This window comes from Centropristis striata, chromosome 14 (genome assembly GCF_030273125.1).
Source record: "Centropristis striata isolate RG_2023a ecotype Rhode Island chromosome 14, C.striata_1.0, whole genome shotgun sequence".
NCBI classification, from domain to species: domain Eukaryota; kingdom Metazoa; phylum Chordata; class Actinopteri; order Perciformes; family Serranidae; genus Centropristis; species Centropristis striata.
In genome coordinates, this window is record NC_081530.1 from 29,694,498 (window position 1) to 29,712,846 (window position 18,349).

General features: G+C 37.4%; 4 protein-coding genes across 4 annotated transcripts; 2 read left to right on the forward strand and 2 right to left on the reverse strand.

The window, feature by feature from the left end:
- Positions 1–1,250: 1,250 nt before the first annotated feature.
- On the reverse strand, positions 1,251–5,574 carry psmb8a (proteasome 20S subunit beta 8A). The gene is made up of 6 exons (XM_059350443.1): positions 5,143–5,574; positions 4,653–4,791; positions 4,120–4,231; positions 3,439–3,568; positions 2,737–2,941; positions 1,251–1,866 (listed from the first exon to the last, which is right to left on the reverse strand). Exons 1-6 carry the CDS (start codon positions 5,290–5,292, stop codon positions 1,778–1,780), a joined length of 825 nt encoding a protein of 274 aa, XP_059206426.1. The 5' UTR covers positions 5,293–5,574; the 3' UTR covers positions 1,251–1,777.
- A 360-nt stretch (positions 5,575–5,934) lies between these two features.
- Positions 5,935–9,857, reverse strand: psmb13a (proteasome 20S subunit beta 13a). The gene is made up of 8 exons (XM_059350442.1): positions 9,408–9,857; positions 9,068–9,155; positions 8,224–8,321; positions 7,523–7,663; positions 7,310–7,425; positions 6,853–6,911; positions 6,428–6,579; positions 5,935–6,327 (listed from the first exon to the last, which is right to left on the reverse strand). Exons 1-8 carry the CDS (start codon positions 9,467–9,469, stop codon positions 6,216–6,218), a joined length of 828 nt encoding a protein of 275 aa, XP_059206425.1. The 5' UTR covers positions 9,470–9,857; the 3' UTR covers positions 5,935–6,215.
- Positions 9,384–14,014, forward strand: psmb12 (proteasome 20S subunit beta 12). The gene is made up of 6 exons (XM_059350444.1): positions 9,384–9,615; positions 10,070–10,140; positions 11,483–11,614; positions 11,965–12,094; positions 12,195–12,339; positions 12,984–14,014. Exons 1-6 carry the CDS (start codon positions 9,568–9,570, stop codon positions 13,109–13,111), a joined length of 654 nt encoding a protein of 217 aa, XP_059206427.1. The 5' UTR covers positions 9,384–9,567; the 3' UTR covers positions 13,112–14,014.
- A 280-nt stretch (positions 14,015–14,294) lies between these two features.
- Positions 14,295–18,149, forward strand: psmb9a (proteasome 20S subunit beta 9a). The gene is made up of 6 exons (XM_059350244.1): positions 14,295–14,603; positions 14,748–14,815; positions 15,191–15,322; positions 15,739–15,868; positions 16,523–16,664; positions 17,116–18,149. Exons 1-6 carry the CDS (start codon positions 14,553–14,555, stop codon positions 17,241–17,243), a joined length of 651 nt encoding a protein of 216 aa, XP_059206227.1. The 5' UTR covers positions 14,295–14,552; the 3' UTR covers positions 17,244–18,149.
- The last annotated feature ends 200 nt before the right edge of the window (positions 18,150–18,349 follow it).

Here is an 18,349-nt window from a genome sequence, read left to right on the forward strand (position 1 = left end):
CTGCTTGAGTTTGTACTACTATCACTGTTGCTCTGACCTGTCCATTTTAAACTACAGAGCAGGAAGAACAAAATTATTTGGAAAAACCTGTAATTCTTCAACAATTACTGAGGAGTGAATTGGATTTTTCAGATGGCACAAAAACATTACTGATTCCTGCTTTCTCTAATAAGAAAGGCCTTAGCATGATTAATGTAATTTTTTTCTCATAGAAGGCATCAAAGCTTATTATCAAAAATAGAAGAAAAAAAACAATACTAATGTTTAAAAAACGAACTCATGTCATTTTCAACCTCATTGTGTGTGCATGTTTTATTTTATTTAAGATTTGTCAGACCAACTCAACTATTCTTCAGGCTGCAGGTGATGCAAAACCTGTTGCACTGAGATCTGCCCGGCAACTGATGACACTACAAATGGAAATTCCCCAGTTCTGTGGCACCTCCAAGTCAACTCTACTTTTCTAACTAGACGTAAATTGTTATCGCTAATACCTACAGTGTCATTCATATGTCTGTGATAGGATTTTGTATGAATAAAAATATCCTTTGGTCTTTAATTACTTTTTTATACGTCATATTTAACTGCTCACCTGCTGTGAACTTCAAACGTTAACACAAGTGTGAGAAAACAAACTTCACAAAGTTTTCCTGTTTTTTTCATGAATACCTATACACCTCTATGGGCAAAACCTATGAGACTGAGTTCTGCATGGATACAGATGACATCAGAGCTGCGCAAACATTTTATTTTTTTGTTGATTACCCACCTATATCATACTTTATATTATAATAAATCATACATAAAAAACAAAAGTACTACTTCCATTAAGTGATATAACAAGTTCTGCAGTATTTATATGAATCCATTGGAAGGATAATGTGACTTTAATTATCAGGAATACAATAACTTAAGAAATCTCACCAAACCGGTTTTAGTAACAAGATCTGAAAGTCAGTTCGGCACATCCTGTATGTTTATGGTCACATTTCACCCATAATAAAAACAAATCCTTAACGATCAGATGATGTTTCCTCCTCAGGTCTGCATAGAAATAAGATATATTTACTTAATTGAAAATGTGACGACACAATCATAGTGAATCAACTGTGGCTGACAGTAAAACAAGACACATAAAGAACAGGAATATTATTTATATTTTACACATCAATGTCATGCCAACATATTTCACTAGAGGCAGAAAATGTCTTGCTTTGTTTTTTTGTTTTTTTAAATGACATTCTGCTTCGCTCTTATTAATTTTAAACCTGACACTTATATATCATAAAGCAACATAAAGTATCAGTTCAGGTTAATGATTACAGGACAGAGCAGAGAGTTGAACAACGGTCTTTATTTCTGTGTGTTGTATTGGTAATATTATTTCAACATGATGTAAAACAAACAACAAAATACTACACTGAACCATGTAGGTATAAACATACACAGTGCCTGCATTACATAATATAGAGAACAATAACCAACCAAAGATCTTTAAATTTATCCTGCAAAGTTTAGGTCCATATGTATGGAAAGAAAGGGTTCTAAGTCTTATATTTCATTGATCCAAAGTCAGAAATTAACACACACTTCATCCAATCTGCTGTGAGATAAAGTTGGGTCATTCATTTCCAAAATTAGATGTCAATTATTTCAATATATTTTCAAGAAAATACATTCACATAATTGACAAAAAAGTTGCATTATTATGGGAAGACAAGCATTGCTGAAGGTAATCAGGGAACAGCTGAGGTTGATTTGGGTTTAGTGGTCAAACTCAGAACATTCCCTTCCTGTAGCGATGGATCAGCTCCGACACGTCTTCCTTACACACCTTTATCCAGCCATCCTCCCGCATGTGGTACACTAGACAAACACACACACACACACACAGGTGAGCATACATACAGACATATTACCACAATGTACATGTGAAGACAAAAACAAGAATTTATCCTTTTCAAGATGTCACAGACCGCCGATTGTTGTGTTACTGATGTTATTTGTTAGGTAATGGTGGAGACGTGACAGGAAATTTGTCAGTTTAATTTAGACTCAATACTTTGACATAATGTTGTTTTTTTTTGGCAGTGTCCTTTAATTTTATTTCTCTTTATTTTTGTGCTGATGACATATATAACAGAATTGTTGTGTGTAAACTTTGGGATTTTTGAAGAGCCCTTGTGTGTATGTTCTTGTTGATTTGTTCTACTTTATTACATTGTTCACCTATATTTATGTTTATTTACATGTTTTTGTGTTTGACCCCTTTAAAAAGTACAGATGCATCTAAGGAGATTTATCAAATTAAAAATGTAAATAAATAAATAATCAGCACTAAATGCAGCTGAGGATGATGTGAATGCCCTTTTTGAAGGTTTGATGATGTTGATAGATGAAAAGTTTGAGGTTTCCTAGATTCATCCTGAGGGAGATATGAATGTTTGTTAGAAAATTTAATGTTAATCCATCCAAAAGATTTTGAGGTACATCACTAAAAAACAAAATGTTGGCACTCAAGATGAAGTCAGGTAATCAACGAAACCTGAAGGACTCATTGAATGTTTAAAATTAAATGGCAATCAATCCAATAGTTGTATAGATTTTATTTTGGACCCAAGAGGACGGACTGATCTGCTGTCCTAGTATGGCCAAAAAAATGTCTCAAATAGAGACTTAAAGTATACTTTAATGTTAAATCAAAATATAAAAGGAACATTAGCAGAGTATACTCACTATTGACCGACCCTCCAGAGTAGGCGTCCCTGTGTGTGGCGTGAGCAATACCCCGACGGCCCAGTTCACACGCCTCCTCCACCGTCATGTCTTCCCGGTAACCGCTGTCCACCACACCGTAAGCGTAACTGTTGCCACAGCCCGTAGAGAACATGCGGCCGGACAGACGTGTCCCATTATCATCCACATAGTAAAGACCAGGGCCCTGCAGAGAATAAAGTCTTTATGTGGACTGCAGCACAATTATTTTATATACAGACCACAGTTTCCTATACAACAGTAAAGTAGAGATGTTGCAGAAATAACATTACTACTGTCTTTTGGGTTATGTTATCAGATTTAATGAGCTTCGCCATCAAAGTGTCTGCAGTGTACACTTCTATAGTCCATTTTTTTCAGGATTGTGGCCTGACTTTTAAAGAACTATGAACTACTATAAATATGAAATACTATAAATAGGCCAGCTGGTGGTTTCAGAACCATATGGTACATTTTATGTGTCATAATGAGATGGACTCAATGTTTGAATGTGTTTTGGTTTTATGTGTTTGTAAATCGTGCAAACATTTTTGCAGTATTTGTTGATTTTTTTTATGTTGTAAATGTCTGTATGCAGCAGTGCAGCCTCCTATTTTAAACACATATATTTTTATATGGTATCTATAGTGGTTTATATTTGAAAGTTTTTTACACACAGCTTACCTCTTTGTCCCATCCACAGATCATGCTGCCCATAGAGAGGCCCATGCCTCTGTAGCCCAGCATCATGTTACACAGCAGCTTGGAGGCAGCAGCCACAGAGATCCTTTGGTTGTTCCTGAGCCTGTACAGCCTGGTTGAAATAATCAGTTCATAAGCAAATCAGCTGACAAATCAATCACTCATACAGGTGATCCAGGGTGAGGTGAACACGGAATATATGTATATAAATATATATATATATATATATATATATAATGTAGTCATTTTCATTTCTGTTTTGATAAGTTATAAAACACCAAATATAACATGCATGTCTTCCCATGAGCCTCACACAGTGAGACCTCAGTTGGCACATAAGAGCTTCAAAACCAGGACCTAAAGTCCAGGACCTACACCTTGTGATGTCACAATCCTGACCCCTGAACCTCATTGTTTCACTCATAAAGGACAACCCTAAAAAGTAAGTTTCCTGCAGTGTCTTTACTTGTGATTGATCAGATATTTACTTGACTTTGTAAAACAAGTGCTACTCATCATTTATTCTGTCACAAAGCTCTAAAGTGGAATCTAGATCAGATGTATGAGCATTTTACAAAGCACACAAGCAGAATGCAATACACCACCAAACCCACTGATATATACATAGAACACTAAATGACAAAAGGGATTGACATGTCTGACCTGCACTCTTTGGCCAAGAGTCTCTCCCAGTACTGGCAGTCTGCAGCGCTGCCCGACATGGTGCCCAGCAGGTAGGGGTTAATCTCTATGACCTTGTTAACATCGTTGGATGCTGCAGAAAAGGAGACATTTAGTGACCAAAATTACAAGTTAAAGAATGAAGTAACCCAGTGTAGCAGCACCTTGGTAACACTTACTGCTGTATTTACATTTGTCATTCATGATCCTTAAATGCCACACTTCATGGATCCACTCTTTGATGCCTTTGTTTCTTGAGTTTAGTATGTTTTATATGCTATACTACAAAATGTGAATGGTGGCTTGGCTATATGACTATCTGGGGTCTCTATAACTCCTTCATTTTCTTTATAGAAGGTAAGAGGTCGTCAGACTATTACATATAACAAGCTATGTATTGCAATATTAACTTTTCCCATATTTGCCCCACGTTTTGTGCAGTTCCAGCATTTCTAGATTTTTTTGGGAGGATGAATAATACCTGTTTCCATACTTTTCTAGGCATGCGCATTTACCTAAGTACCGGCCAGCTGAGGCTCTGGAGTCCACAGCCACGATGACTCCATGTCTGAACTTGAAGGCGAGGGTGGTCGTGCCGTGGTTCAGGTCAATGCACACACCGTCACGGTTGCAGGATTTGAGAAACCCTGAGGGCTAAAAATGAAGTCAAAGAGGGGATTTTAGTGGGACGCATGATGTGTAATGGCACAGTGTGTGTGCGTGTGTGTGTGTGTGTGTGTGTGTGTGTGTATGTGTATGTGTGTGTGAGTGAGAGAACAAGAAAATGGAATATCAATTATAAACCCAATATTCCAGTAACTGGTTATAGTCGAGATACATGCATGGTATAACATTTCATCAGACACCTGCGCCACTCATTGAAAACCACAGACGCGTAAAATAACTTGATCCAAACAGCGTCTGACGCTTCATATTTGTGTCAAGTTTACCGGATAAAAGTCCGCATATTCATTTCTTGCCAAAACTCGGTGAAATGATACTCACGTCTACACCCTGAGGAACAGCAAATTCTTGAGTTTTGGTCCCGAAATTGTAGTGGTTGGTTCGGTCGACGAGGTGCGTCTGTCCTGCTGGAAGAATCTGCCCACGGAGTTCAGCATAAGGCTTAAAACCAGTTACCTCGAAAAGAGCCATTATTTATTAAGGTGGACAAACTATATACTGATTATCTTCGACAATTTAGGTGTTAAGTTCTCCAAAATGACGAAGACGACAGACAAAGCGTCAGGGATGGTTTCCTTGTACGTGACGAAGAATTCGAAAGTGAAAGGGTTTAAATTTTTATTTTATTGTACTCCTTGCCTCTGAAAATAACATGTAAAAGTAGTCAGCAACTCAATATCTATGCGTATTTACGCTTATTTTTGCGAATCCTGACCGTGTTTCATAAATTAAAAAGTTCATTGAGAAAATAAAAATCCAAGGACTCATTAAAAAAAAATCCGTGAAAGTAAAGAAATAAACCAATACGAAAGCATTGTATTTTTCGCGTCATCAGTCTCTAAGCGGAACTGCAGAACTCAGGTTTGCAGGTTTGAGATAAATTACATTAATGACGCATGTTTGCACATTTTAGAATGATTAAAAAAACTCCAGCGACGTGTTAATGATGTAATATTACATATACATTAAAATAACATGCAGACACCATTAAACTTTCCATTGGAACTGTTAACATACATACAGGGCTGTTGTTTGAGGTATAAAAAGTTACAATGAGTGAGTAAAAAATATATAATACATAAAAAAAAGAAGTGTCAAACAGAATTTTGTTCAATGATTCTTTTTATTATTTATTCATATCGTAAAAAACGTGTTACAGTTTTCTCATTTTGGCCTTGCAGTAGTCTCTCTGCTTTAATGTTGCACTGCAATAATCCCTGCAGTAACTATCAACAATGCCACATCACAGTGAAGTATAGCAGCAGAGCAGAAAGTATGATGACAATATTAAATATCTGAGATGTTTCACTACTTCAAACTAAAATGTAATGAATAACAATGTAATGAAATAATTTTCCTGCTAAATGGTGTATGATTGTGATGTGATGGTTGGCTCAGGCTGTATCCATCTGCTGCACGGCCTCCTGCACGACCTCCAGCTTGAAGGGGACAACTTTCTCTGTCAGAACTGATGTAGTGCCAGGACGATATTTGTAATTCATTTTCCTATGAGGAGAGGTAGAGATAGGTAGATAGATAGATTTAAATTTCATGGTTCAAAATAAAAATCTCTCAGAAGCAGATCTTGAATGAAGTCATAGGCTACCTGTTTTCTTTGTACTCTGACTCCTGGTAGGGTCTGATGTAGTCCACTCCTTGTCTGGTGATGACACAGATGTCGATGTTGTTGCCTGAACCGAGGTCGTTCATGATGCCTGCCTTTATGGCAGCACGAACCAGGTCCTTTGCCTGCTCCAGCTGAGAGAGTTACAAAAAGTCAGGGAAATGATGAAGAGGGGGGCAAACAGAAACATGCAGAACATGAAGGAGAAGACGGAAACATTCATCAGTTTAAAAAATTCCACCTGCAATATTTTAAAAATGTCTGCACCCTCTTTAAGGTTTTCTCTTTAGTAAAAAGCACAAAGCTCAAATGGTACGTGACATTATTCTGTGATCATGTTGAAACAATCATTAACAATCTAAAGATCATTGTCATGATATGTAACAGCAGCTGTGCAGGTGCCGTACCTCCAGGTCAACTTTGAACCCGTCTTCTAGTATCCCAAGAGCAGCCAGATCACCAGATCCTGCAGGGACATGAAGTAAAGTCAGATGAAACACATTTAGTCTATGATTTAATAAAATAGCTATAAGATTATTAAAATGTATAATGTATTTATAATGGTAAAATATACAATGCAAAAAACATAATGTGACACTTTCATAGCATATATAATAGAGCATATTTTCATAATATCCGGCATTGAGTTATTACTACTATAAGATTATATTTCAAATATTCTGTGTCTGTTTGTGTATACACTAAATGGTATATTTGAAACATAACGGACAAGACCAGGTGGTTAGGCTGAGCGGTTATAGCCAGCATAACTAAACAGAGAAAAGAGCATGACAATAATTCACCAGCAAATAATAATAAAAAAATGTCAGACGCCTAATGCTTATAGAACAGTATATCACATACCCATTGCGAGGTAAGGCATCTCATTTACGCTCCCATATGGCCCAACTGTGTACAGGTGGTTCCCAGTGCAATCCACTCCTCCCAGTATAAGACTAGCACCAATTTGACCACGATACCTGAAGGCCATATAATAGAAACATTGGAAGCCTGATGAACACCACGTCATTTTTGAAAAACTGTGGGTTTAACACATGTTCAACTTATTGTAACAACCTGTACAACATATCCTGCAGTATGCTGACGGCCATGATGACACGAGGGTTTCGCCCGCTGTTTAGAGAGAAGATTGCGAGGTTCGAGGAGAGAAGATCTGTGGTCTTCTCTGTATCTGCTGCTGTGCCTGCTCCACAACAACTGAGTTGAGAAAGAGAGAGAGGAATTAGAGAGATTGTTAAAAGAAAATATGATGGAAATGAAGAAAGAATGATAACTGGGAAGTCAGAGAGAGAAAGCTTACAGATTGAAGGAGAGAAAAGTGTTGTGATGGCTTCAAGCCACAATTTTGCTTCTATAATCACAGAAATCCATCAGACAAAAGTCACAGTGGCTAACTTCTTCTCTCGCAGTGGCCTCAATAGCCCAGAATGCAATGCAATCTCTACTTGCAATCTGGGCAGTCTGTCATCAGTAGTGTGTGACTGTATTTGCAAGTCTCTCTTTAGTAGATTTTGAACATGAAATCACCACAGGACTGTTTACTGTTCCTGTTCTCTTAAATCAAGAACATTGTATTGCATTCTGGGATATGTAGATATATGTATATCACTTAAATGTTAGTGAAGGATGCAGTTTTGTATAAAATGTACAGTGCACCAAAAAAGGAAACAACTGAAAATGCATCAGATATCATAGACTGATAAAAGTGAGGTAGTTTTCTGGACACATTGTTTCAGTGTACTGTGTATGAGACTTACTATATATTTGGAGCAATGTAATGGATCTTGGCACACATTTTGTCAGCCACCACTTCACTGGAGGTTGCTCTTGTGTCTGCTCCCAGCACCACGCCATCCTACACACACAAATTGTAATACGATTAACAAAGTTGATTCAGCTCCTTGACCAGCTCCATACAGTAAGTGCTTCATTCTCAGTCAGCTTCCCTTTGGGTGTCATTGGGTAAGGCACTAAAATCTCATGTTGGACCAGTGGAGCTGCCCAGTCACCAGCACCACCAGTAACTGTGGATGAACTGGGCAGCTCCATCACAGTGGCTCAATCACCATACCAGTGTGTTTTAGCGAATTAAGCAAAAAAATACCAAATTTACAATGATGTGTTTGTAATGTCCTTGTTGTTGTTCTTATATGTATATATATATATGTATATATATATATATATATATATATATATATATATATATATATATATATATATATATATATATATATGTATGTATTTAAGTCGGTTATTTTTGACAACATAACTCAGTGACATTTGCAGGTCGTATAGGCCTTAAATGCAGTACCATGAAGAATCAGTTCACTCTACAGCAACATACAAGCTAAGAAACTTTGACTTTAAAAACCTAAATGAAGACATTCCATACTGTTTTTCTGCATGTTTCTATTTATATTATACTAGAATGGAAAACAGTAGCTACCTGAAAGGCAAGAAAAGAAATCTGGTATACAACTGGAAAATCACAGTAAAGAATCCAGTTCAGAGTTCATGGACTAAATCATAGAGAGTTTTGGTCCATTTATGTTTTTTTTTTTTTTTTAATCAGTGGTGCAGTTAATTCAGCTCTATACTCACTTTAAACACCACTCCTGCTATAGTAGTGCCTGTTTTCATAGGTTTGGGTGTCTGTCCTCCATGAAATAGACCCTCTAATGCAGCATTCCTGGAGGGAGGGAGAGAGAGAGAGAGGGAGAGACAGGGATGAGGGGGTGACTGGGGGTCAGTTGATGAATAAACGTTATAGATAGATAACAAAAACCGTGAACACATCATCGCTATTGTTTCATTGCTGATAAACAAGCACGAAAAAGTTACTTTCACTTTTGATCCCGAGGAGAAAGCTCACTGTACCCGATGATTATTTTATTATTATCATTGGTCTGCTGTTTAGAAGACATAAAAAATAAACTCATACCTTGCTGCGTTGTCGAAATTAAACCCAGCTGCAGGAGTTTCGAAGACATTTGATAGCGCCATACTGGACGTGACCACGGCTTCTCTGCGCGTCTCTATGCGCCTGAGGTCGCTGTTCTGAGCGTCACCGCTCCCTCTTCTCTTTCGATTTTGGAGTGAAAATGGAGAAACACTGCACGGACTCACAGGTCAAAGGAGTCAGCACAGGGGTGAGTAAATCCGGACCGGTTCACTCGAATCTTTACCTACTGAAGCTGCAGCAAAGCCTATTACGCGTATAATAATCTACAACCGCGGATGAACAGGTGATGCTTTACCTGAATAGAAACCTCACAAAGTGAATCGACTGGACGTCTCCCGTGTTTTATTATCAATTAAATGTTAACTTGTTAGCTCTGAAGGAGTTTAATCTTTTATATTTCTATAATACATCGCCTGGCTACACTTTCTTTTTCAGTTAATATCCCGTTTCAAACCACTCATGCACAAAACTCCAAATCCCAGAATTCATAGCATCGTTCATGCTGCAGGAATGGCAGGAAGCCATGCGAAATAAGACGTGTCTGTGATGCTGTTAAACCAGGTGTTATATTTCTCTGCTGTCATGTTTGGCACCATACAACAATCACACTCTCTCTCTCTCTCTCTCTCTTACCCCCTCAGACCACCATCCTGGCCGCCACGTTTGATGGAGGGGTCGTGATTGGGTCAGATTCCAGGGCTTCCATTGGAGGGTGAGGATGTTATCACATTACACTAAAGCTTCCTTTATTGTTTAACACATTTATACAGAAGAGGGGCTGCTTAATAACAGTCATTTCAAGTGGAATACAGGGACAAAACTCTCCAAACAAATAGTTGTGTACACACCTGCAATTTTACAGATGTCAAAATAATATAATGTGTTTTAAACAATAAGCAACTTCCCAAGGCCACAGCTCCAGTAGCCACCTGCATGTCATCCAGTAAAAACTTCAAATCTTCTTAAGCTACATTTAAATGTATTGCTTTATTAAGCTAAGTGGTGAAATGTACTTACTCAATCAATCAATCAATCAAACTTTATTTATATAGCACTTTTCATACATATAAATGCAACCCAAAGTGCTTTACAAAAGCCATCAGCCCGTCCAAACATATAAAACACCAACAAACAGTATGACAGAGGTAAACAGGACAGGAAGACAGAGTATGAAGAGAGAGAAATACAGCACAACATGAGGGGAGGAAAGGAGGAAAAAAAAATAACCTCGCAACATAAGCAAAATACATTTCACAAACATGAACAGACTACTCAAGAAAAGCACAGATATGTTTATCTTGTACTCTACTTCTTTTTCATTTCACTTTTACCTCATTGATTTGACAGCTATTTACGAGTAAGGCCTACTTTACAAATAAAGTTTTTACATACAGATACTATGAGCTTATAAAATATAATGCATTGGTATACATTTAGCAACCCAATATATAAAGCAATTAGTATTACAGTAACTCAACCTCAGCTTAAACCTATAATAAAATAATACAACAGTCATAGTTCTGCATGGAATACTTTTACATTCAAATACACATATTTGTATTTATATGTGTATTTGTATTATACACATATACACATAGATATATATATATTTGCTTACATAACATTTAATTTAATTTAATAAAGTTTCTTACTTTTAATGTCTTTTTACAGCATGGCATACCTACTTTTTCCTTAAATGTAGGCCTATTGTAACCCACCACAAAATAAAAGTTGCTTCTAGCTGCTATATGTAAAGGGCTTGAATACTTCTTTCACCACTGATTAAGTCTGAAGTAAATTGAAAATTGCACACGCACAAAGTGTATATATACATATATATTGTGCTTACTTGGCTGAATGGTAAATAGCCAGAAACTACATTATTGATTTGTAAGCATGTATGGGATCTTATCCCTGATGGTGATCTCCTTGGCTAACAGTAATATTAAACAGCTTCTCCTCCCTGCAGCACATGTCTGCATGTCTGTGTAGTCTTTCTGAGAGGTTTCTCTACATTGTAGATTTTTTCATCCATTCTTTGCCTCTCTCTTCAGGGAATATGTATCATCAAAGACCATCAACAAGGTGATTCAAGTTCATGACCAGATCTTCTGCTGCATGGCTGGCTCGCTAGCAGATGCTCAGGCCGTCACCAAGGCTGCAAAGTTCCACTTGTCCTTCCACAGGTGCCCCACACACACTCATTAATTCACTGACACATATAATACAAGTATGCACACAGAAAAAACATGCTCATCACATTGAAACAATATTTTATTTGTCCAACTTGGTTTTATTTATTCTTTCATGACTCCTCTGCAAAAAAAGTCATACACAGTTGTGTGCATGCAAAATAACACATATCCTGTATGTGCACCTTTAAGTTTAACACACAAACAGTAAACACACTTGTAATACTTGATTCTTCACCTATGTAAAATAATTTAAGAACACCTAATAGATTCAAAGTCTCTTCGGCAGCACAAACTTTTAACTTTGACCTTCCCTGATCTCTCCTGACCCCCCTGATCCACAGTGTCCAGATGGAGACCCCTCCACTGGTGATAGCAGCAGCATCAGTGCTGAAAGAACTGTGTTACAAAAACAAAGATGAGCTGCAGGCTGGATTCATCACAGCAGGCTGGGACAGGAAGAAAGGACCACAGGTAGGTGGTTGAGAAGACAGTCAGAGCAGCCATGATTATACACAGTAAGCCCCCCTCGCAGCATTTAGCTGCATTACTGATACTCTCTTTCCTTCTCCAGGTGTACGTCGTGTCTCTAGGTGGAATGTTAGTTGGCCAGCCGGTTACCATCGGCGGCTCAGGCAGCACTTACATCTACGGCTACGTTGATGCCAAATACCAACCCAACATGACCAGAGAGGAATGCTTACAGTTTGCCACTAATGGTAGTGTTTTTATTATTTTAATTCTGTACACAAACTTAAATTAGTTTGTAGTTGTGTTGTCAGGACGTTTCAGTCAAGTCTAAAAAAAATGTGGTGGGGGAAATTGGGTTGTGATTCCATGAAAATGTAAAAGAATTTTAGCAGAAAACAATATGTTTTCAGTATATGTTTTGCTTTGTTTGTAATGGTTAAACATGTAAAATGTGAGATTGACCTAATGAGATACAGCCATATTCTTCAACAGCATACAGATATGGCTCAGTTGCCATGAATATGACTCAATTTTTATCACAAAGTATGGACATTTTAACTGAAAGAGGTTGGCTTTATATTCAGTGGAACCAGTTTAATTTCAGTTCAGAGGAAGTTTATGCTCTTACACATTAAATGTTTAATGATCTGCAGAGTTGCATATAGCAACTTTTTAGTTATGTATGTATGTATGTTTGTGTATGTACTTAAGGTTAAAAAACTAAAATGGATATTCAAGTTCAATTAAATGTTGTTTGGTGACTTGGTAGTTGTTAGGAGGTGTATAAACTGCATATCGGTGGCTGTTAAATTTGATTTGCTTGTTTTTCCGGTCTGTCCTCCTTCCTCCTCTGCACTCCCTTTGCTTTATCTCTCTGTCTCTGTGCTCGCAGCTCTTGCTCTAGCCATGGGCAGAGACAACGTCAGTGGAGGCGTGGCTCACCTGGTGGTGATCACGGAAACTGGGGTGGAGCATGTGGTTGTCCCTGGCAACAAGCTGCCCAAGTTCCATGATGAGTGACAGCTTTTGAACTGCCATTGAAGTTTTGATCTGAAATCTCTACACAATTGTTTCACTAATCTGCTCTGTATAAGTCTGGGATGTAACTAATTACACACACACACTCACCTCAGTAACAAGTCAGACATTAAAAAGGGGTTAATTGCTTGCTAAGAAAAAACCTGTAAATGGTGTAAAAAATATTTTGTCTCTGTAGTGGTATGATGTAGACAAGTCTATAAAAGTGTGAATGTTGCAGGAATGAGTCCTAAAACCTGGAAATTAGTTTGCATTTTATTTCTTGGTCTCAAAGTCAAAGGACAAGACTCTGTGAAAAAGATCTGTGGTTAATAAAAATGTAAGATATTTTCATGTTTTTTCCTCCAACATCAAATATGTCAGTTAATACCCCACTTTTGAAGCCTTAATGTGTCTTGAAAAAGGTACCAACGAATGGTTAAATGGGACTGCGGAGGTGGTACATTACCATCTTCTGTTTAGTTGTGGTGACATTTAAGTCTTGCGACCACCGTATAGTTCACCTGTAGCCTAAAGTAAGCTTTTTGCTCATGGCGATTACATTTACACTTCAAAAATCATAAAAGTGGGGTTGATTTGTAATGATTATCTTGACTCAACAACACCTTTAAGTATCACACACTTTTGTGTGCCACAGGTCTTATATTCTACTATAATCCAAAATCCAATAGGTTTTTGTTGAGGACACCAGCTCAATGTTAACTTTTTTTTGTCAGCAGACCAAACTACAAAATTCCACTCTCAACTCCAAAAAACATCAATGCTATTTTAAACAATTCCATTATAAATAAGGTTATTCTGTTCTTTGTTTTATCCAGCATGTTTTGTATTTTTTTTTTAATGTGTGGAAATATGTGAAATGAAAATAAATAAAAATGCAATTTTGGAAAACCTCATTGTTCTTTCTCTCTCTGTCTTTGAGCTCTGCTTTAAAATATACTCTTGGATTTGTGATGTGTTCTGTAATTTTTCTGTTCTTGAACTGTTTCCCTATAATATTTAATGTTCTTAGAATGTTCTCGTGCAAACTGTATGGATTTAGTGTTTTCTCTGGAAATGCAATTTCTGTGTGGCATAAAACCATCTATCACAGAGGCTAATACACACTTAGGGAGAACACAATGCACAGTGAATTAAAATGTGCGCACATTTCAGTGAGACGCAGCTTGTAGTACAGCTCCCTGCAGAGGAGGAACAACTTAACTTTCAATTTCGATTTAATTCAGAAAAAAACATGGAGTCGGTCTGATATGTGATTGTTGAATTGGTTTGGTAATATCAAACAAGTCGAAGACAGTTTTAGATCTTTAAAAACGTTTTGCGACAAGAGAAGTTTATAAAACCGGGACTGTTCGACTGAACGTTGTGGTTTACGTCTTTACTTCCTTGGCAGACAGATTCGGTCGTTGTTGTCGGTCTCAGCATGTTGGCAGAAACTGGGCCAGAGTGGTTGTCCGAGGAGGTGAAAACCGGAGTAAGTATATGATTTTTAATGCCTTTGAGTAACTTGGTGGTCTTTTAATGTGTGCGGCGGAAATCTGTGGCATATTCCTCCTGGGCCGCATGCATGACAGTTACAGGAGCGTGAAATGAACACTGCTTTAACTTCTGTTTGTAGACGACCATCATCGCCATAGAGTTTGATGGAGGGGTCGTGCTGGGGTCTGATTCCCGAGTGTCTGCAGGGTAAGTTCATGTGTGCGTATGTGCGCGTGATTGCATGCAACCTTTTCTGCAGAATAATTTATTTACCAAGACACGCATAACGATGCCACATCCCTCTCACCTTTCCTGAATATACTACCTCCTCCTCTTTTGGATTTGGGTTTGGATTTCGCGTTGAATTTCAACAACGACTGAGACAATGAAATGCATCCCAAAATCTGCCCATAAGAGCCCAGACCAGAAAAGCAGTAGCCTGCAGATTTGCAGACAAATGTCCATATGCATTGAATATGAATAAACATTAGGGGGTAATAAATACGAATACACGAGACATAAGACATAAACTGTATGAGCAACCCACAATCACACATTCTCCCCCTTCATCCCTCTTTTCAGGGAAACAGTGGTGAACAGGGTGATGAACAAGCTGTCTCCCCTCCATGACAAGATCTACTGTGCTCTGTCAGGCTCAGCAGCAGACGCTCAGACCATCGCTGAGATGGTCAACTACCAGCTAGATGTCCACAGGTAAATATAAACTAAAAGTAGACTAACAGACTTGTAACCCTTTTAACACAATTCACACAATGTTTAAAGTATAACAATGGTTTGAGGTGCCTGATCCCAACTACTTTAAAAAGAGCAAGGGCTTATATTTTTCATATTTAATGCATTCATATGATTGCTCAGAAGGTGTTCTTTAATGGTGAAAATGCTTCCTCGTCTTGCCAGACAAGAAATTCTAAATATGACACACAAAACGCCACTGAGTGAAAAGTTTAAGATGTTAAACATTGATTTCCAAGTTCCAGCTTCTGGCAGCCTAAAGTTGTATGAGGCTTGAACATGTCCTTAACTCCAAACCACAATGCACACAGTGTTTGCCTTTGCTTTATTTATGTGAGACCCTGTTACAATATTTTTTTTATGCCGTCTTCTGCTAGTGTTGAGATAGGTGATGACCCCCAGGTTCGCTCAGCTGCCACTCTGGTGAAGAACATCTCATACAAGTACAAGGAGGAGCTGTCAGCACATCTCATCGTGGCTGGCTGGGACAGAAGAGATAAAGGACAGGTCAGTGACACATGTAGCTGACTGCAGTCTGAAGATTACTGCTAGAAAAATATTGTTAAAAACATAAATAATAAAAATAAAAATAGTGTCTGAAACTTTTGCTTAAGTGACCTTGAGGTTATTTGTGCCTAAGACTGGACTTTGAAACGTTCAACATCGGTTTAATAATTTGGCTGAAAAGTGAGGGTTTATTTTATACTATATTTAGTATTAAGCAACATGGGAATATTTTTTTTATATTTATTCATAATATGTAATTCATTAAAAAACAGGTATTCCATGTGCTCAAAGACTTAATAGAGTATGATAAGAAAATTTCTGCATCTCAGATATTGCAAGAAGCAAAATACCAGAGTGTCTGGTCTCTATGAACTCATGAAAAGTTTAATATCAAAGATATGCAGACAAATGCACTGTTAAAAAAATATGGAAGATGTTTTTATATACACAATGTAAGTGTTTTTTTCCTATTTTTTCAAAATTCTGAACTTTGACTTTTGATAAAAGTGTGTCTGTGTCTGTATCATTATTTAAAGACTTTAGACCAATCAGAACAAGCAAACACACTTGATTGTATACAGTAGTTGTCCATACAGAATGACATGGTAACCTGTCTTGCTCCCCTCTGTTCCCGTGACCTTTGACCTCTCCCAGGTGTTTGCGACCCTGAACGGTCTCCTGACAAGGCAGCCTTTTGCAGTGGGTGGCTCTGGCAGCTCTTATGTTTATGGCTATGTTGATGCTGAGTATCGCAGAGGCATGAGCAAGGACGAATGCCAGCAGTTTGTTATCAAAAGTAAGTTGTTTTCTTTGGATGGTGAAAGACAAATTCTACATTTGCAGCCTCTTGTACTAACTACTGAGAAGAGCTACAGTATTTTCTATTATTTCAGTTCATATTAAATATTTGTCTTGTAATTACAGGTGATGATATATGTTAATAATTATTATATTTTCTCGATTAATCAATTTATTGTTAGAAAACAGTGAGAAAAGCCTGCTACAGTATCACATGCTTTGTTTTGTCCAACCAGCATTTACAAAACTAAAAATATTGAAATTTACTGTAATGTAAGGCCAAGGAAAGCCAATATCCTCACATTTGAGAACCAGGAAATATCAAATTTGGGAGATTTTTGACAGAAAATTGATAAAAGATTAATTGATTTCTTGACTATTTGTTGCAGCTCCAGTTCGATTGCCTTCCCATTCCTACTCTTCTCTTATTGTCTTTCTCTTTCTTGTAGCTCTCTCTTTGGCGATGAGCCGTGATGGCTCCAGTGGCGGTGTGGCCTATATCGTCTCCATTGATGAGCACGGCACAGAAGAGAAAGTCATTCTCGGAAATGACTTGCCCACCTTCTTTGATCAGTGATCAATATGTTTTGTGCATCTTTGGTTTGTCAAGTCACTGTTTAGGTATTTCCTTTGCTCACAAAAGCCATGACACACACTTTTTGGATCAGCTGTCTGAACTCAACTTGTAAAGTATTGAACAAGAATACTTTAACTAGTAATTTTAATTTGGAAAATGCATTGCTCTATGATTCCAGAAGCTATTTTAAGTTTAATATCAGATAGCCTTTGTGTTTGTCTGTTAGTTAAAAGCTGCTTGGACCCTCAGATAATCAGAAACAGAGAATATATTCAATAGTTCATTATTAAGACATTTTAAAATGTAATTAAAAAGAAGGCTAATTCACCAGATGGGTTGTAGTAAACACAATCCATCCCCTGAGCACGTTCAGGACAGGTTCACAGAGTTAGACAAAGAAATTGTGTCTATCAAATGTTTTTACTCTGGCCATCGGGTCATCCGAGCCTACTTCCCTTTATTTACTTTTATTTAAAAAAATATAGACTCATTATTCAGGCCACAAGGTTGCAGCATGACAAAAACACACTAACATTAACACCACCAACACTACCAATGAGTGTTTTATTGGTCCTGAGTGGCAGAGTAAATACTATTAAATTAGACAAAACCTGCAGAATCCCTAACATTCCTTTAACATTGGCAGGGCCTGTTGTTTGTGAAGTATTCAGTCAGTCAAACACATCACAAAAAGTATAAGACATAATTTTTGAATGATAACACCCCTCTTTCTGCACTTGAAAGTATTTTTTTCATCTAAGTAATAAGACTGTTAAAGATGACTGATTAATGGTTTTAAATGTACATGCATTTTGAACATACATTATCAAACCATATAAAAAACTTGCTATAATGGGAATTATGTAACATTTAAAATAAAGTAAGACCCCTTTGTTGAATGATTTACTTTGGACTCTTATAAAAATGAACTGTTGATCTGTTTATAAACTGTCTCAGACACTGACACTGGTTGTTAAAACTACAGTTTTCATCCAGATAGTTAGTTTGGAGGATGATTATTACCATAGTCCACATGTGTAACCCTTGGTTTAAGAATCCTGAATTGTCTTACTTCAAAGCTTAGCTATGCTCTGCAGTTGGGGTTT